Here is a 21023-nt window from a genome sequence, read left to right as displayed (position 1 = left end):
TTTTCAGTCCATGCCTTACCCACAGACATTTCCGCAGCCTTCCTTGAGTTGAGCCTTCCCTTGTCTTGACATACTTCCACAGTTTCCTGGCTACTCTTTCTCAGACTTCTTTTTAGCTCCTCTTGGGTATTTCCAGGAATCCGTCTCTTATTCTGCACGTTATTGCTTTCGCTTGGATTTAATACCTCCTACATGATGTTGATTCCCAAAAGGAATAATTCTCGATTCCTCTTCTGTCCTGTGTACCCCTGGATCTAACTGTTTACTTAATGACCAAAGAGAGAGACCTCATGGGTGGGTACGTTTTCAGAGCCAGAGTCAGCAACCAGGGGTTCAATCCACCTTTTGCAAATTATTTTTGGTGCGACTTTAGGTAAGTTATGTGACATTTCTATGTTTATGGAAAAAATTACTCTATCTATAAACTAGAAAAGCTAGTAGTAAGTGCTTTATAGGGCTTTTCTGGTGATAAATGAGTTAATACATTTAAAGCTCTTCAAAACTGTGGCTGGCCCAGTTAAATATTTAATAACTATTAATACTAAACAGTTAATAAATATCTATTAATTTTTATTATTATTGCTTTATTTGCCCCCCCCCCGCCTTGGGTGATTCATGACATATTCAAAGCAGAATTCCTGATCATTCCAGCTAATGACACTTTCTTCCACTCAACTACTTAAATCAGAAATTAACAGCTTTCCTAGAATTTTCTCATGCCGATACCAATTACTACCAAGTCTCCTTGACTTTAACTCCAAAATGTCCCTTAAATTGTCTAGTTTCTAAATCTGCCATATCTTGTCTCTCTCACTGGAGTCACTGAACTGGTTTCCTAATTGGTCTCCTTGCTTCCTCTCATGTCCTTTCCCCCAACAATTCTTCAGCACAGCAACTAGAGTCCTTAAAAAGCATAAAATGGATCTTGTCACTCCTCAGCGCAAAATTCTTCCTGGTTTCCCACTGGACTGAGGATAAAGTCCAAAATCCTTGCGTGAAGGGGTCTATAAGTTCATGCATGTTCTTTGCCATGTCCACTTTCCAGTTAATAGTCACTCCCCTCTCACTCACTCTGGCTCAACTACACAGGCCTTCTAACAGGTTTGCACATGTTACCAGAGCTTTTCTGTCTTGTGAATTATAGTTTTGTTTCTAATGTCTGCTGCCTGCAATGTTTTTTCCTAATTTTTGGATAATTCCCACTTCTCATTTAGGACCAAATAAATGCCAAGTCCTCAAACATAACTTTTCTGTACCTTAAATCTTAATGAGAATGCCTCTGTTATCTCTTTTGTAGTAGCCCATTATTTTCCATTGCCACAATTTACAATTACATATTATCTATACGTTTATTTGCTTAATGATAGTGTTTTCAATGATGCAAACACTACAATGATAGGAAATTATATTTGTCTTTTCCACTGTTTTATTTTAAGTGTCTAGCAGAGCAGTGCCTAATCAATATTTGTTGAATTAATAAAGTGAATGAATGAACTCTGGCTTATAAAAATAATTAGAAGTGCCCAGCCAGAGTGGCTTAGTTGGTAGAGCATCATCCTGTGCACTGAAAGGTTGCTGGTTAGATTCCTGGTCAGGGCGCATACCTGGGTTGTGGGTTAGATCCTCTGTTGGGGTACATACTGAAGGCAACCAACCAATTGATGTTGAGAATGCCTCTGTTATCTCTTTTGTAGTAGCCCATTATTTTCCATTGCCACAATTTACAATTACATATTATCTATACGTTTATTTGCTTAATGATAGCGTTTTCAATGATGTAAACACTACAATGATAAGAAATTATATTTGTATTTTCCACTGTTTTATTTCAAGTATCTAGCAGAGCAGTGCCTAATCAATATTTGTTGAATTAATAAAGTGAATTAATGAACTCTGGCTTATAAAAATAATTAGAAGTGCCAGGACAGAGTGGCTTAGTTGGTTGAGCATCATCTTGTGCCCTGAAAGGTTACTGGTTAAATTCCTGGTCAGGGCACATACTGAAGGCAACCAACCAATTGATGTCTCCTCTTCCTCCTCCCCCTCCTTCTTATTCTTCTCTCCCCCCCACCCCAAACTTCCCCTCTCTAAGAATAAAAAAAATACTTTGTGGTCATCTTAATGATAAAAAACACACAATAATACAGATGTCAGAAAGACAGAAGACGCTCCTAAACTTGTATTTAAGTGGTGAAAGCCAGAATTATGTGTTGTATGCAGGTTTAATAATGAGAGAGTCTGTTACAGGGGGACGAGTTCAACTTTGCTGTCAGATCTGGGTTTGAATTCCATCTTAATCACTTACCAGTGTTGTGGCTGGGGCAAGTTACTTAACTCCCCTTGACTTCAGTTCCCTCGCTTGGGAAATGGTTATCCTAATACCAGCAGAAAATTGCGAGTGAGTAAATGGCTCCTGTTGGTTGCTTAGTGAATAAATGTTTGCTGACATTTTTACTGAAAGACCTTTATTTTTGCCGCTTAACTATGAAAGGGAAAGATACAGGAACCAAGAATGATAAACTATTCATTATTTTAAAACAACTAGAAAAATTTGGCCCCTGAATCACACAAAGGCCTGAAATAACAGATAGTAGAAGGAAAAAATTAAAACCTATGAATTTTACTGAAACCAAGTAGATTGGTCCTTTACATTCACAGAGGAAATCTACGGTTGCTTCCCAGGCCTGGAATGCTCTTTGCATGGCTGGCTCTTCCTTCTACAGTTCTTGTGTGTCTTTACCTGGAGGCCTTTTCTTCAATACCATATGAATACCTCCCACCACCCCATCACCATTTCATTGCTAATCTGAGCACTCTACTGTTTTTCCAGAATGTATCTCACGCTAAATTAGGTTCCTTAACTTTCTACCTGTTTTGGGTCCAAGTCATCAAGGACATTATAGATAGCGAAGGGTGACAGAACATGCCACACCGAAACATGCCTCTTCGCTGCCATGATTATTTTGATCTGCAGGCACTTGAAAAACAGCAAATAAAGGGACAGACTTTCTCTGAACTCGCTTACTTGCCTAAACATACGTCCTCCAAAGGAACTCAATGGTCATAAGTCCCCTCCCCAGGAATTATATCAACTCTTGTCATAAGAGAGGGGATGAGAAGTGAACACCACACCCAGACAAACTTTGCCACATAATATCATAACTCCCATCTAGTTTCCCATACTATTGTCTATGTCCATGGGTTATGCTTATCTATTCTTTGGTTAATCTCTTCCTGTCCTAACCCCCTAACCTCTCTCTCCCTTCCCACTGAGGTCTGTTATTCTGTCCATGCAGCCATACCTCTGGACCATTTTGTTTGTCTATTTATTTTGTTCTTTAGATCATGTGATATTTGTCTTTTTTTAACTGGCTTATTTCAGTTAGCATAATAATCCCCAGGTCCCATTCATGCTCCAACAACTTTCCTGAGTTGCATGTCACACTGTTTCATATCCTGGAAGCATTTAACATTCCCTTTGAGTGGAAGATGTTGTTTCCAGGTCTCCACATGGTGTCATGTACAGCGATTAACTTGGACTGGAGAGTGTGGGCCTGTGTATATCTTGGTGATCCTTATAAATTACAAGTCCAAAGAGAGAGAGAGAGATCTAACCTCTTGAAAAGCAGGGAGAAGAATAGCACAGAAGCTCATAGATACATTTAGAAAACAAGACTTCGAAATGCTTGGTGTCTTTTTTACTTTCATGGTAATAAAATAGAAGCATAGTTTGCTTTTCACAATCCCACTAACAGAAATGATTACCTTAATGTTTGATACAAATTTAGCTAAGAAGTGGATTATTATTATTTTTTTAAACTATGGGTTGCTTTACTCAAAAGTAACCTAAGAAGGCACAGATTCTCAATACATTAGCAAGTGAATAAGCAATGAGTTTCTCTTCCAGGTGTTCACTCAAAATCACTGCTATCTTATTTCTTTTCTGTATCAGCTAATGCAGGTTTCAGCACTCTCAGTATTTAAGCTTTAGAAAAAAGACAATGCTGTTTGGTAATCCTAAGAATGCCACTTTTCATAGTTCTTTTCGGGAAGATTCGCTTAAAAAGCCTACCCATAGCTATAATATAATTTTTTACAATCATCAAAGAAAAAAAACCACCAGAAAATATAATGGTTACTGGCAAGAAAAAGTTTCCTTCCACATTTCATTAAAATGCATCAGTTAGTAAGATAAATGGACTTTACATTCTGCCTGTCTCATTGTGTGTGTGTATATATGCTTAATATTGTCCTCCCTCATTTTCTCTCCTTTTTATCTAAGACATAAAAGAATTTCATAAGAAAACCACTACATCAATTATATGGTAATCTGTGATTTAAAAATAGAAATGTATGTGCAAGAAAGCTCCTAAGAACTTATATTTTTATAGCAATATTTTATATTACTTTATATGTTTCTATTATGAGAAGTGCACTGCATGCTTTAGTTAATTTATTATTATTATTTTTGGCTTCCTCTTATATTACAAAAAACATTTGTTGAGACTGTGCTCTTATAATACACTTAGGGCATCAAATATATTTTCTCTGTTATAAGAAGAAGTGGAGAAGGGAAGTACAACTGATTAAAAAGAAACCATAGTCATTCTAAAGTTCATTTGTATTTAAATGTTGATATGGTCAGGGATTATTATAGAAATGTATTCATCAGAGATGCTCAGACACATAAAGTGAGGCATTAATACTCTCACTTTTTGACTTATGGACTTATCCCTATTCTCCTAACTTGACTTTATTATAATCATTTTAGCATTCAGTCTAACTTCAAAGTTCAGATACTTACACTTTGAGGCTAGAGGTGATGAGGGAAATGTAGAATTAATTTCAGATAATCCTACAGAATTTATAATCCATATCTCCTAGTAAATACAGTGTAATCAAACTAAGTTCTCAGAACTTTGCCAATGAATTAAATTCTAGATAACCTAGCTAAAGAAACTGAGGGGATGTTGAATTCTGTCCAGTCTTTCAAGCTCTGTATTTTTCAAAGGATATATACCTTCAGGCTCCTCCAGTCACTCATGGTTCCATTTCTTTCTTAGTCTCTCATTAGTGGCTTGTGCATTTAGTTTTAGATATTAGTAAGGCTGTTGAATATTACATAAGCCCTTCCTTTTCAAATTATAGTGTGATTTTTATATTAGAGTTTACCTGCTGTATACTCCTACTTTGGAAAATAACAGAAATGAGAATTTTTATCCTTTATAAAACAATTTGAAGACGCTTTATGTCATTGAGGCTAATATTTATAAGTTATCATCATGTTCTATAGGATTTGACAATGGTAAACCATAAATAATATTAAATTTTTGGTACATTTCTTTTAAATCATAATTGCACCTTAATTTTTTATGTAAAAGAAGTTTTGGACACAACATTAATACTTGTGATAAACAAACACATTTACCTTTTGAGAAGTAAGAAAGGAAACATTGAGGTGAAAGGTAAAAAGATATTATTAATAGTCCAGTGCTACATGGAACATAAAACAAGCAAACGATGAAACACAAGGAAGAAGTTTTATGACAAGTAGTTATACCCCAAGTACCATTTTAAAAGGTACATTAAATATTTTACAGTTCTGTGTAAATCAAATGTCTGTGTTTATACCTTTATAGAAGCTTTCCATTTTATTAAGAGCAAATAAAAAATATCAACAACCTCCAGATAAATTTTGGAATTCTTTGTGAGGGTGAAAAAAATCTAAAATCTAAGAAATTTTTCTTGTCTCATATTAATTTGGGATACTGAATTATGCCATTGCATTGCCTATCTGAATCTTATTTTGCATGTTATTAAATGCCATTGCTGTGCTCCAGAATTTTTGCCTGCAATAATTTGAGGAAGATACAAAAGATAATTAAGGGTGGTAATTGTGGTTTTGACCTAATTCCAAAATATTTCTCTTCCGTTAGATTGAGCTCCAGGACTTGGACTATGGGTCAACTCTGTGTTGTGGCTATTACTGCAGCCCTGACCAACTGCTTCCACATCTTGACAGGCCTTGTTCACAAAAGGAGACAAGTCAGAGAGGGTGGGAGCTCTCACACTGGAAAATTAACTCCGTGAGTATGCTGTGCTGATATGGAGTTGCTGGGGGGAAAAAAAAACTTTGTCAATTAGAATGGCAATCTATTTGTCAATCAGGCTCCATTTTATTTTAATTCACCAATAGTCAATCAGAAATAGTCTATTCATGGCATATTTTTGGAGATAAAAAAAATTTAGACCAAAGAAAATGGGAAGAAAAATGGATTGTCCTTGATAATGGCCTTGCAACCAACAGAGCATGAATATAACCCAGCTTCCTCCTGCCCCCCCGCCATTTCCTCCCACTTCTGTTTAACTCTAAAAGAATAAATAGCATCAATATTTCTACAAAGGAGAACACCATCACAGAAATACATGATTTAATTTAAAAAATGTATTTTTTTTCTGAATTAGGAGAATTCATTGTACAGCGTTAAAGGGTTGGTCTCCGAGGAAACGCGGCTAATGGAATGATATGTATACTAAAGTGGTTAGCGCAGTTCCTGGGCATATATTTAGGACCCAGTAAAAGTTAGCAGTCATGGTTATTGTTGTTGTTGAAGCAGAGCGCTGGTTCTGCTTCCTTAACGCAGAGTGGTGGTGGGTAATGTAATCCTTCTTTCACAGAGACAGTCCTGCCCAGGGGCTCCCTCTGTCCTCAAGGTGACCCCAGAACCTAGACGCTTCAGGATAAAGAACTCCAGTAACAGAAGTGTGGCCTTTGTGAAGGGAAAGTTCCTTCAATATGGAAGATCAGTGCCCAGGCAGAAAATATGGACGAATACAGAACTGACCAATCAAACCCTCCTTGACTGGAATTCCTTCCTGCTTTTTCTTACCTCTCTGCTCTATACCTTAATGGGCCAAGTTCCAAAAGAACTCTAATCAAAATTTGCTCGGCCAGCTCTACCACATACCACCTTGGTCTCCTTAACCCTTAAAACTTGTCTAGACCCCAGAAGATATAGCAGTGCCTTCCGTCTCCTGGGTGTGGACTCGGCAATAAAAAGCTGACTTTTCTAAAAGCCAATGTCATAATGTTGTCTCCCATGTGCATCAACCGTTGCGCAGTAACATTGTTATCTTTTCATGGTTGCTGTAATCACTGTTTTTTCGTGTTCACTGTGAATCTGTGGGAGAAAGAAACTGTATATTGAAAGGCTGCATTAGGATTTTACAATCCAGATTAAATCTTATGTAACATTGTGTGTGCATGACATTTTACTTCTGGAATTTTTATATCCAGTGCCTGTGATAAGGAAATGTGCAGATTCATCTATCCGAGGTCAAGGTCCATGCTTGGGCTGTTCCAATCCTCTGGCCCACGTCTCAGTACCAGTTCCCTATTCTGCTCTTTCAGGGTTTTGTCCTCTGTTGTACAGGGAACCTGGGAGATCTCAGAGCAATTCATTGGCGCTTGACTATTAAAACTGAATACGTTAAGGTAAGTAACTTTTGGTGTTACAATTTTTAGCTCTAACAAAGTAATTAACTTGATCCAACGAAAGAAAATGCTGGATTAAATTAGAATAAAAATCCAAATGTGAAGTTCTGCCTCCTCTTCTGTTTTGTTCTGTGTTGGCTCGCTTTCTAATCTTTCTCCAAGCAGGTAGGCCAGGATATGGGTGTCCTTTTCTGCAACCCCTCCTCCAACAGGAGGACCATGGCCTGCAGAAAGAGTATTTTAATGATGTGAGAAGATTTTAGAAAGAACTTTGGAGAATACTATCTGGATGCAGCCTTTGTTGAAGAGATGTCTTTGGGAGATTGAAGTAGCCAAATCACTGTCAATATGTAGAAAGGAGAATACTTGTAGGATAAGATTATGAACAGCAGTGTGAAGCAGAGAGTACTCTAAGCCAGTGGTTGGCAAACTGTGGCTCGCGAGCCACATGCGGCTCTTTGGCCCCTTGAGTGTGGCCACGAAGTTTCAATCGCACTGTACGTGCACGCCTGCAAGTGGTATTTGTGGCAGAGCCCCACTCAAGGGGCCGCAGTTTGCCGACCACTGCTCTAAGCTATTTTTCCTATATAACTGCCTGAGGAGGATTTGGTCTGGAACTTTAAATCTCTATTTCTCTAGCACAGTGGTTCTCAACCTTCCTAATGCCGCGACCCTTTAATACAGTTCTTCATGTTGTGGTGACCCCCAATTTCATTGTTACAAATTGAACATAATTAAAGCATAGTGATTAATCACAAAAACAATATGTAATTATATATGTGTTTTCTGATGGTCTTAGGCGACCCCTGTGAAAGGGTCGTTCGACCCCCAAAGGGGTCGAGACCCACAGGTTGAGAACCGCTGCTCTAGCACCTAATGCAATGTCTGGCACATCCTACAGGCTCAAGGATTTGAGTTATATGTAGAATTAGGAGGAGTCATTTACAGTGGGGCCTTGACTTACGAGTTTAATTTGTTCGGAGACCGAGCTCGTTAAGGAGCTCGTTAACTCAAATTACTCTATCAACTCAATGCAAAAAATAGGCCAAGAGAGCTGGTATCTCAAAAAACTCATCCGTCGGGACACTAGTAAGTCAAGGCCCCACTGTATTGGGTTTCCATAGAATAACCAGAGGAAAAAAAACTATGATTAGGGAAAGAGGGAGAATAAGCTAATAACAGAATGACTAGTGCTCTAGAGAAAGAAAGGAAAAAGTAAGGCAGGCAGTAGAGAGCAAAGGTTTAGAAGGTACAAGATGGATCTAATATTGTTTACACTAAAAACTTTTTGCAATAAATATCTGTAATATTAAAAGTGTAATATGCTAATTAGACCGGACATCCTTTCGATGAAGTCGGGACTGCGAGGGAAGCCCGGGTCACGGGTGCCAGAGGGAAGCCGGTTCCGGCCGCCAGGGGAAGGAAGGCCTACTCTTGCACGAATTTCGTGCATTGGGCCTCTAATATTATATAATTATCTTAAGCAAATGTGCTATTCAAAAATAATAATTCCAAAAAAGTAATTATTTTTTTACAAGTAAAAAATCGTTCCCTTTAGAGAATGTTTTGCCACCCTAAATACAACCAGCCCAGGTAGATAGAAATTTAAACTTAAAAAAAAAAAATAGAGTGTGTCTGCACAATTGTGTTGACAATTCTGGTGAAGTTTAAACAGTACAGAGCAATAACCCTTTTTCGTATCTGTGAGTTAATAAAATAAACAGCTGTTAACACCCTAGGAAGACAAGACGCCTTTCCTAATGAATCTCTGAGGAGTCATTTATTTGATATAAAGAACCATTTTTTATTCTTTTGAGCACTGTTGCTGGCAGACATTGATATAACTCTCTGGAGGCTCTTTGCAAGTCCACATTGTAGCTAAGTTGAAGAAATAGGGAGGTATATTGAACCTTTTTAATGCAAGATTGACATCTCAATAAATCAAAGCCCATAAAGAAAAGGAATTAATAAAGAAAAAGAATAGAGACTATCCAACAGAAGGACCACTAGTTAAAATCACTGTCTTTACTAAATGATTTATTCTGTTTTGTTCTTCTAATTATCTCTTAACATTTTTTTAAACTTTTTTGTCCCTTACTGGACAGAAACCATCAACCATCGGTATGTGCATATTTTAAAAAATGAATAAAACCTATGAGTATGTGTATATATATTATATATACACTGAGTGGCCAGATTCTTATGACCACCCCATCAGTACTTCGTTGGGCCACCTTTTGCCTTCAATACTGTGGCGATTCTTCTTGGCATTGACTCCACGAGATGTTGAAAGGTGATGCGAGGAATCTGACACCATGCCTGATGAATAGCACTGCCCAGTTCTGTGAGATTTGATGGTTGTGGAACCAGCTGCCTGATGGCTCTTTTAACTTCGTCCCACAAATGCTCCATTGGATTGAGATCTGGTGATTGTGGGGGCCACGTAAGCAAGGTAAAGTCTCCCTCATGTTCTTGAAACCACTCCTGCACAATACGAGCACCGTGGCATAGTGCATTGTCTTGTTTGAAGAAGCCATCTCCATTGGGATACGCCATCAACATGATAGGATGAACTTGATCAGCAACGATTCTTAGGTATGTTGTGTTATTCAGACATTTATAATGATCTGGCCCTCTAGCAACTCTAGCGGGAAATTATAGCTAATTTGCCTACAAACATCAGGTGGTCATAATAATCTGGCCACTCAGTGTATACTCAGAGAGAGACACGACACATATAAACAAACAAATAAATCACCGTCTGTTTTCTTAGGTAGAAAAGAGTCTTTGACTAAGAATCTATTGAATTCTGGCCAAAGTTATTACCTCAGAATGGCTCTTTGCTTAACTCAAGTAGTGGAGGTCAAGGAGTTTATAAGGTTCAGGCAGCAGCGTTCTCTCTGGCCCACACTGTGCAAGAAGCCGGTGGCATGCGGGGTACAGGCTAATAAACTGTGGGTCACAGCCTGCAGAGAGCACTCTATTTGATAGTATCATGTATGACACACCACTGGTTTTAACTCTACTACATCTTTTTTTAATGACCAATAAAATCTTGCAACAAAATTAAATGATCATAATTAGTAGCTATGGAGTTGGAGTTGCCAAGATATTTCCAAAAACGACCACGGAAAGCAGTGACACTCTTTTATCTTTTAATGATGTTAACAAGGCTCTGCTAACTTCCCATTGTTGGCAGAACTACTCTCTCTGCCGGTTTAGACTAGATTTAACTGCTACAATTGATGGGTTCTTGGAGCACATGTTACAGAGTTCTCCTAGATATGCACTAGGAGTGTGGCATGTTCTAGGTTTTGGAAAAGAAGGAAGTCCAAGAAAAAAGGGCACCAGTCAGCCGTGTGATCCTGTTCAAGCATGCACATGTTTTATTTAAGTATTCTCCAAAGGTCTACTTTTCCAGCATAATGCAGATATTAGGCTACCCTTTAAAATAAAGACATATGAGTTTCAAACCAAATTGCCCAAAACAATGGCCTTGGTTACTCCATATGGCACACAGAAATTATTACATTTCACTTACAATACAGATGCACTTAACACAGTCATCAAGAGTCATTCACCACCGGCACAGTATATTTTTAAATCACCTGAAACACCAAAAAGTTTCTTTTTCTTTTCCAAAAAGTCTAAACAAAGTAATAGTTTGGGATAAATGATAAGTTGAAAAGGAGGCAGAATTGTTAACTGAAATAATCAAACTGAACTGCATTTTTTAAATGTAACGTTCAGAACACAAAAATAGAACTTCTCATTGGGAATCAAAAGACCTATGTATTCTCGATGGTGGTTTCTTTAGTCTACTTTTTAAAAAGATTTTCAACAAATGCCATCAAAGAAGTTTCACTATATATTTGCTCTAGAAGCATAAAGTGGCATGAGGCAGGTGTTAATATAATCGTTAGTATTCACACTCCAGGAAGGTTAGTAGCTTTTTAAAAGACATTCTAGAAATAAAGGCAATTCTTCCCGAGAGAGAGAAGTTTGTCTTCATTTCACTCAGCAAATGCTGATTAAAATCTACCGTGTGCACAGCATTGTTCTAGAAGCAGTTCTAGAAATGGGAAGCAAGAACCTCTGGCTTCACTCAAAATAGTTGGATTAATTCCTTTTTATGATAAATTATGATAAGCATTTAAAAATCTCTACAGTAGAGGGATAATTATTAATTCTTTCCATGTATGGAGCTAAGCTTTATTCCTTAACACTGGTGGTTTGAAATGAACAAAACTTTTCATTTGACATAAAACATTTTTACACTGTCACGTGCAGACATGTCTGCTGATATATTTTAAAGGTGAAAAAGTATCGAGACTTTTTACTGAAATGTACATAGAGATCAACTTTGCATCATCAAACTCCTGTCCTCCTGGTTTAGTGGAGAAAATGACTCCTTGCCTTATACAGGAACCTTTCTGAGATAAACTTGGGTTGCCTTTCCAGGGGCATAGAAAGCGTGCTTTTCATCAAAAATTGTTACATAAACCACTTCAGTTTATCTCTGCATTTCAATTCACATGAGTTATTCTCAAAATTTATTCTAGATCTAAAGCAAAATAAATAATACATCAAGTGAGATTCTGGGATCATTGATCCGGTGATAATAGTCCCAGCCAACTCTTTGTATAAAACATACAGTGGTACATCCAATAATTGGGCTTTTCCATGACAGCAAAGAGGTTAGAAATAATTCATGGATGTGAACTCCTTTTTTCTAATTTTTGATGAGAGGATTGTTGATGATAATCGACTTACAAGATGATTTGTTGGGGAATACAAAAGTAGGAAAGTCCATTGAACTACAAAACGTTAGTCCAGGTGATGACAATAAACCCAAAAGAAATGTTAGCACAGGAACAGGAAATGCACTGTCATGGGGACAAGGTGGATCAAAGAATATTACTGAGAAACATGTATGACACAAGAGTTTGGGATTAAAAAGTTATCTAAAACCTGGCCACACTAGACGTTTTCCTATGAATGTGGCTCTTACAGAATTTATGAAAATCTGGAAAGTCTCACAACAAAAATCCCGATTCCTGATACAACAGGTGTATTATGAATTATTGCAGTTGTAACAGTATCTAGGTGCAAGGTAAAATGATAATACCGCACTATCTGCACACTTTAGATTTATTATTGAGCATCCCCGTGAGAAATGCTGCAGTTCCAATAGTTTATTTGCACAGCCCACCATGGGACATGAACATCCAGCTTGTAGTAAGTGCACAGAAATTCCCCCTCTCTACATTTATAGTTTATCATGCCTATTCTGAAGACAACATAAGGAAACTGAGATCACTACTCCAAAGAATCCTAGCATGCATTATGATGGTTTCCTTCAGTTAATACAAATGTGTTGCGTGAATTTTTCAATATGCAATAATCTTCATCATAGCCAATGTTCATGGTTTTAACAGGAAATATTTTTATCAAAATGTTTTCCATATTTTTTTTTGTTTTGCATTCAACTGAAACATTAGGTTCAAAGATTTATTTTATTTTATTATAAAAGAGTTCTGGTCATAAGAAGCATCAATAGGCGGCATTTCATTGTGCTCATTCACAAAGCCGAAGGGCCACAGACTATTCCTCGGTACAACAGGTCAAACTCTAAAGAAATGCCATTTGGTGGTTTTATTTCCATCCTCTGGTTTGGAAGCTTTGTTTTTGTGTCACTACCAACCTTCTTGCTTCGCCATTTTCAGCTGCAAAACGTGTATCTTGTCTTCTTTCTTCCACATTGGAATTCTCTCCACAGCCAGGGCTCAAATTCCCCTAGACCTGATTCCAACTGTCTACAAAGCAGACACTCTGACAATGTTTCCGCCTGAGTACTCGGGAGACTCTGGCCTGTCATCTCCTTCGGGAGTGGTTACTGGAGGTGTTGGGATGCTTATTATTGCTGTAGTCACATAAGGTTGTTCACAGTTTAGTTTAACACATTCTTCCATTTTGGCATTTAAACTGGATCGGCTGATGAGGGAAGAAAATAGATTTAAGAGGGTAAGTTGTTTACTTAAAAATGTTTTTGCCTACAATACAGGTGTACATGATGTCAAGTTTATAAGTGACTTTTTAAATGTCTAAGAATAATCACCATAATTTTAAGAAAGGAAGCACCAAACCTTAACATACAAGGTGGGCAAAAGTAGGTCTACAGTTTTTCCCATGAAAAATAATACAATAACCTATCTCTGCATACAAGGTGGGCAAAAGTAGGTCTACAGTTTTTCCCGTGAAAAATAATACAATAATCTATCTCTGTATATATAAAAGCTTAAGCGACCATTAGGACTGGTCAAACGAATGGTCAACTGGTTGCTATGACGTGCACTGAGCACCAGGGGGCAGACTCTCAATGTAGGAGCTGCCCCCTGGTGGTCAGTGCACTCCCACATCCAACCTCCCATGGTCCCTCCTCCTGGCCCACTGGCCTTGATGGCCCCATTGGGACTGGGCAAGACGGCCCCAATCGGCCCTGATGACTCTCCAGGCCAAGAGACCCCACCTGTGCATGAATTCGTGCACCAGGCCTCTCGTTAATAAATAATAATGTAAATAATAATGAAACTCTGTTTCACATACAACTACAAACCTATGTTTATCCCACTCTGTATGTTAAAGTGAACATTAGTCAGGTCCCTAATCATAAATGAATGTGTAAAAACCAGCTAAATTCGATTCCATCAGTGTTTTTCAAACAAATGTTATATAAAAATGTAAGAAGGTATGTTTTTGAAACACTGAGTTGAACAAAATAAAATAGTTTTCTTTAAGACAGAATCTCTAAGAGTTTTGAGATACCATTATGAAAGGGAGCTATACTGTAGATATGCCTCAATTATTTGACCACAGCATCATTTCACTATCTTGTCCCTTTGGGATATAGGGTGCCCTTAAAGTTTTCAACTTAGTAACACCCAAATGTTAAGAACCCCCAAAAGTTAGCCATTACTAATACTTAAAGGCTTTCCCAAGTGGTATTCTTGCATGAGTTTTATACTCTAAGTGGTGAGGGGGTAGGGGGAAAGGAGAAAGGAGGGCATACATGAGAACTTCAAACTATTTTATTTTCATGAAAAACTTAATTTAAAGGTTTATGGCCTAAAAAATTCTTTCTAAACACTTCTCCATTTTCTACATTGGAGTGGTAGAATATTTTCGAGACAGAAATCTTTCATTGCTCCAACATTTAATATTCTGATTCCAGAGATATCTGATTGATGTAAATCAACATAACCCAAATTCAGAATCTCATCCAGGTTTTCCACAAAGATTATTGGATACCACCAAAGAAATGGCACTCAATTATTGGTTATTAATCTAAAAAGAAAAGCTACTTAATTTGAAGAACAAAGTAAAATTATTTGGGCCAAATTGATTTTTTAATGACTTGTAAAAACAAGGAAATAAAGAGAAACAAAAGGAAAACACCAATGGAAAAATTTCACTTCAATGGTCCATAAACTCACTAGACATACCATTTTAGCATTTCACTTATCTTGCTTGGAATTGGATTGATTTTTGTGTTTATTGTGGCCAAAATACTTTTTTTGATCAAAATTGTATACTGGTTCAAAAGATTTGTGTAGATATAGTTTCCAGTTTTCACTGTCACAGTGACTGTTGATTTATTTAAAGGTGCTGTTGAATACTTTTTAATCACATCAATGTCAGTTTCACTGGTCTCTTTCAGCAGTGTTAACTATCATTTCAGGCGATTTGTTTTTACCTATGGGGCTCCTGGGTATAGGAGTGTCTGTTCAAATAGGAAACAGCTGTGGAATTGAAGAGGTAGAAATGCATTTGTGGTTGCCTGCCTGCCTTATCTTTTCTCTGCTCTTTTAATATTGCTACAACTACTCTATGACTCAAGGAATATTACAGTAGATCCATTTTCCTGCTTGTTGCAGTCTAAGTCTTGTCTCATTCTAAACTCTAGGAACTAGGATTTAGATGCCACACGTGTAGCAACACAACTGCAGGTGGAGATATGCTCCGGGGACCACACAGGTGTGTGTCCACAGAGATTAATCTACCTGTTAGATAGCGGGTTTCTCTCCACACATCTGATCTGAATCGTACTGAGTTCTTGCACACTGCCTCGATGGCTTCCTGACACATTGGCACTTGGGATGCGGAAAGTTTTTTTGTGTCGTCGTGAACAGCAAGTGCCGGTGACTCCTTGTTGTGAAGAGAGAGAGGGACTATGACTTGAAGGACGATTAACAGTGGAAACCTCCATGCAGCTTTCTTCAAACACTTGTTCATCCACAAACTCGTGATTCTGTTCCATAGGTGAAAAAAAATGTGAAGAAAGGGAGAAACACACTTTAACTTTAAAAAAGCAAATGAATAGTTTTATTTTTAAAACTAAAAAAATGTCCACATACATGTAGACTATCCAATCGACAACTAATACCATTTTTATAAAGATTAGAACATCAAAGCTACCTAATACTGGCATTTGTGGGAAAATAACATCTCTCTAGTTACACCTTGAGATTGGCACATGAAGGCTGATTTAATATCTATCGGCATTTGTGGGAAAATAACATCTCTCTAGTTACACCTGATTGACACATGAAGGCTGATTTAGTATCTATTTGTAAGCTAACTTTATCTTGAAATATCATTTATTTATTTAAACTGGAGATTATAAACTAAAGAAAAAAACCTGAAAATGAATATAGATAACACCCACAAAAATGTGTAAATTCACATTGACTTATTTTTAAACAGATTGAAATTATGAGAAAGAGACTATTTTAATCCAAGTTAGATTGTCTGTTATATAAAAGCAAATAGTTTCACATGGAATTGAAAATACTTTTAAATTAGAAAATAAGGTACCTAGGACACTTCCCATTTCTTTAGATGTTCCTATAAAATTCTCAGTGAAGAGAAATATATGATTTATTAAACAAATACTATATATTTATCTGCAAAATGTGTCACTTTATGTCTGACTCAGAAGGGGTTAGCACTGAACTTTCCAGGTCTCCTTTCTTATCTTTGTGACATATCACTAAGCGTGTTCAGAATCTCTACCTGTGTTTAGGGTTCTAGCCAAGAAGCAAATAGTGATGGAAATAATTTCATATTCTCCATCTTAGAAAAACACAGTGTAAAATTTGCTTTAAAAAATATTTGAAGCAAAGCATTGTCTCCTAAAATGCTTATGGAAGACTTTTACCTCAATAGTATAAAGGAAAATATTTTTGGTCTAAGCTACTAAAAAATGACTTCAATTACTATTTTTTTCTTTGTGTTGGTGGGAATAGTCTTATAATGAGAGACTTTGCACATGCAGAATTCCACTTAACTATCTCTCAGCCTAACCATTAGCAAAACAATTGAAGCAATTCACTGGCTAATAGGAAATAGATTGTTTTAGTTACTCATTTTGTCATTTCTTTGCTGAGACAAGCATTTTGAAGTAAACGAAATTTAGCATTCTACAGTTGAAAGTCTGGAGAAAAATATGTTTAGAGAAGATAGAGTTTTATGTTAACTATTAAATTTCTAAAAAAAAATACAGTTCAGTAAACTCTGTTTTCTTCTCTGGCAATGCACATCTCACACACATAATGTAAGTTACAATGCATGAGGTTCTAATTTGTCTCCTCAGTGACTGGAAGTGAAGAAGTCATTCTGCTGCTGGTTACCATATATTTTCATAGGCAGCTCAATTTAAACTGTATCAATTGGTATTAAATAATGTTTGATTTAAAAAGCCCTAAGTGGTAAAAAAGTAAAAAAAATTAAAATGAAAGAAAAGGAAATAGTCATAAATACATTCTATTATTAATGTTACTTATTTAAATGTCAAAGGTTTACATTAGGAAATTATAGACCTGTCCGTATTTTTATTTAAAATGCAGCCACAATCCTGTAATTTCCCTGTTTAAACCCTCAAATAATTTTCCATTTGAGATGAAGATAAAAATTTTGCACGTGCCTCGAAAACCTAGCATGAGCTAGTCACCGCCTTTCTGTCTCCCCGTGTGCTATGCTACACGCTCTCCTTCCTACCACCCTCAAAGTCCTCTTGGAGCAAGTTCTAGCCTTCCTCGGGTTACATCACCTTTTAGCCCCTGTACTTCTTTGCCTAACTGGCTCTCAGTCATCCTGTGGGTCTGAACTCAGGTTCCTCCAGAAAGCCTTGTCTGATTCTGTACCCTCTGGTTCCATCCTCTTTGCCCCCTACACCGTGGCCCATTGTTGCTTTGCTGCTCACTGCCCATCCCTAGGCATATCCGTGCTTTGTCCCCCCATAGAGATTGATGGGGGTAGAGACCACACCTGACTTCCCGGCATATCTTAGGTCTTGGCTCACTGTCTGGCACATGGTAGGCAAGTCATGCATATTTGTTGAATGACTATATAGGTAAATGAAAGTAAATGAATACATGTATGGGCAATCTATTGGAATTGAGAACACAAATATGCATCTCTGGTGAGTGAGTGAGAAGACTTGATCCAAATACGGTGAAAGTTTCGTTCTGCTCTGTGGTCACACACTAGGACGTCTTTTGACAAGCCAGCTAGGGAAAGGATGGCTTTACTAAAGAGGAAGTCTAATTGGGAGCCTATAAATGGAGAAATGCACACTCAATTCTCAGCCAAAGGGTCATGACACTGATTCAACACCATTTTTTTCTTATGAGAACAAATAATTTTACTATATGTATTCATTATACCTGTGAATTACAGAGATGTTTATATTGCGCTAGCCAGTTTGGCTCAGTGGATAGAGCCTTCGGCCTGGGGACTGAAGGGTCCCAAGTTTGATTCCAGTGAAGGGCACATGCCCGGGTTGCAGGCTAGATCCCCAGTAGGGGGCATAGGCAGCCGATCAATGATTCTCTCTCATCATTGATGTTTCTATCTCTCTCTCCCTCTCCCTTCTTTTCTGCAATCAATAAAAATATATTAAAAAAGAAGAAATGCTTATATTTCGTCATTCTTTATTTTGTATTATTGCTATTGATATTCCCTTCATCCAGATGTCAGGAACACTTGAACTCCATTAATATTTTATATTTAATTAGCATTTTCAAAATCAGGGTAAATTACCTTTAAAAATATGTTTTTATTGATTTCAGAGAGGAAGGGAGAGGGATAAAGAGGTAGAAACATTGATGAGAGAGAAACATCATCGATTGGCTGTCTCCTGCATGCCCCCTACTGGGGATCGAACTCAAAACCTGGCCATGCACCCTGACCAGGAATCGAACTGGTGACCTCCTGGTGCATGGGACAACGTTCAACCACTGAGCAACCCCGGCCGGGCAGGGTAAATGATATTTTATAGGACTTGCATTTGGCTATTGGAAAACAACTTTCCATCCATATTACACTAGTATTTTAGACTAGAGTGAGGATAGCCACTAAGGATAACAACATTTTAATAAGTCTCTCAAACACTTTCCAAATGGAAATGTCACAACAGTCTTTTGAAGTAATTTCGTGTTTTGTTTTCTTTCGTTTTTGTCCTTTACTCTATTTTCCAGTGATGTGGGCAGTGAAGTCCTTCCTAGGAGGACTGAGTATTCACAAAAGCAAATGGGAGACTGTGAGGACCGGGGCAGGCAGTGATGCCGGTTCCTTACCGTGGTCTTTTCCAAGCAGTGAAGCAGGTGGTGGTGCTGGCTTTCAAAGCTGGAGCCGTATTTGCTGACAAAGGCCTGCTCATCCTCAGAGGACTGTGAACACAGAGAAGACAGAGTCTTTTCTATCATATTTGCAAACAATGAGAACCTCAACTGCACATTGCCACAGAGAGAGAGCTGTCCTATTTCTTGAGATTAAATGTCAGCATTTTATTATTATTTATTTTAGACAGAAAGGCACAGCCTGGCAGTTGCTTTTAAGTCTGAGAATCATTATTTACATTTTTTCTTTTCAAATTAGCAGTCTGGTTTTTTAGACTTGCCTCCCTGAACAGAAAATTTAAATCTCTTCTACTCTTTCAACTACCACTTGACTTTGAAAACCTGACAGCCATTATTTTTGGTTAATAAAATTTAATCTAATACTTAGATAATCCTGGGAATGGCATTATGCTCACCTAAATAAAAGCTATTTTGTAAGTAACAATTATTGGAATCCTAAATATTAAAGGAAAGTTTTGAGCTAAAAGTGGTTTCTCAAATTGTATTTCATACTGTGTGATATTTATAACACTAGATGGTGTGCCCTCCCATTAAAAAAAATAAAAGGAGACATCATGCTATCCCCTACTCCCACTCATATAAACTTTAAGGAACACAACTAATTTTTAAATAAAAAATAATTAGGTATTTGAGTCATTGAGCGTTTTTTACCTTTCCCATGTAAAAAGGGTTCTAAACCCAATCTGACGTGGTGGGGGTTAGCCCCAACACCATCAAGCAGGGAAATGGTCTGTGTACTAGTGGTGTCCTACAATTCAGCTCAAGTTGGACTCTGTCTACCTGGAAACAGCATCATATTACACAGGTTGAGGGCTCAGTCTTGCAAGACTGTCCTTCACTCTCCTCTCCCCACCTTAGATTCCAATTGCAAATGATCACCTGGGCTTCTGACCATCTGGCTATAGGTTAGAGCAGTGGTTCTCAACCTTGGCTGCACATTAGAGTCACCTGGGAATCTTTTTAAAATCCTGATTTCTGGGCCTCATCCTCTGGAAATTCTGTTTCTTTGTTACTAATGTTGGGGCCCCATCCCATAATAAAGAAACAGAATTTCCCGAGGATGAGGCCCAGAAATCAGGATTTTAAAAAGATTCCCAGGTGATTCTAATGTGCAGCCAAGGTTGAGAACCACTGGGTTAGAGGTTCTAGTGATCTCTCCTTGAACTTTAGATGCCAATTGCAAGTGGGACAGTTTACCTGTGCTTCTGACCAACTGACTATAAATCAGGGATTCCCACAATCTGCTCCTTGAGTTTGATTAGTTTGCTAGAGCGGCTCACAAAACTCAAAGAAACATTTTACTTACTAGAGTAACAGTTTATTATAAAGGCATATAATGTGACTCAGGGAGAGCCAAGTGGAAGAGATGCATAAGGCAAGGCATGTGAAAAGGCTGAGGGCATCTGGGCTCTCTGAGGGTGCCACGCTCTCAGATTGCGAGCATAAATAGCTAGATATTAATAAAGGAAGGGAGCAAAGGGAATCAGACATTAAGAAGCCTAATCAACTAGGGAGCTGAATCAGACATCATGCCTAATAAACCAGGTAGCTGAATTGAACCATAAGCCTAATGAAGTCTGGAAGTGACAGCTTCAGGCTCGCCAAGGGATCACGGCATTACCCCACCAATGGGATCAACACCTCTCCCTTTCCTGTGTTGGGTGGAAGGACTAGCTTTCCAATCTCTCCAGTGTACAACCAGCCCACTTGTCCAGACTAAGGGAGGTGGGGGGCGGGGGAAGTAACTGAACAACAAAGGGGAAATTCCTCTGCTGGGCACATGCTCAGTAGAAGCCAAGATGATGGGGGGGGGGGGGGGCATTCCCCCC

The 21023-nt window shown here is 37.9% G+C and overlaps 1 protein-coding gene across 1 annotated transcript in view; it reads right to left on the bottom strand.

Moving 5' to 3' along the window:
* Positions 1 to 10858: 10858 nt before the first annotated feature.
* The window catches only part of KCND2 (potassium channel, voltage gated Shal related subfamily D, member 2), a 29554-nt gene continuing 19389 nt past the window's right edge, over positions 10859 to 21023 (bottom strand). The window contains exons 4-6 of the mRNA XM_005885491.2: positions 19132 to 19224; positions 15556 to 15803; positions 10859 to 13489 (exon numbers count right to left, since the gene is read on the bottom strand). Coding sequence (XP_005885553.1) covers positions 13312 to 13489; positions 15556 to 15803; positions 19132 to 19224 — 519 coding nt within the window. The 3' untranslated portion in view covers positions 10859 to 13311. The remainder of the gene's footprint in view (positions 13490 to 15555; positions 15804 to 19131; positions 19225 to 21023) is intronic.

The sequence above is a fragment of the Myotis brandtii genome, unplaced genomic scaffold (assembly GCF_000412655.1).
Source record: "Myotis brandtii unplaced genomic scaffold, ASM41265v1 scaffold907, whole genome shotgun sequence".
Lineage (NCBI taxonomy): Eukaryota > Metazoa > Chordata > Mammalia > Chiroptera > Vespertilionidae > Myotis > Myotis brandtii.
Note: the sequence above shows the minus strand (reverse complement) of the source record. Positions and strands in the feature narration are given on the sequence as shown.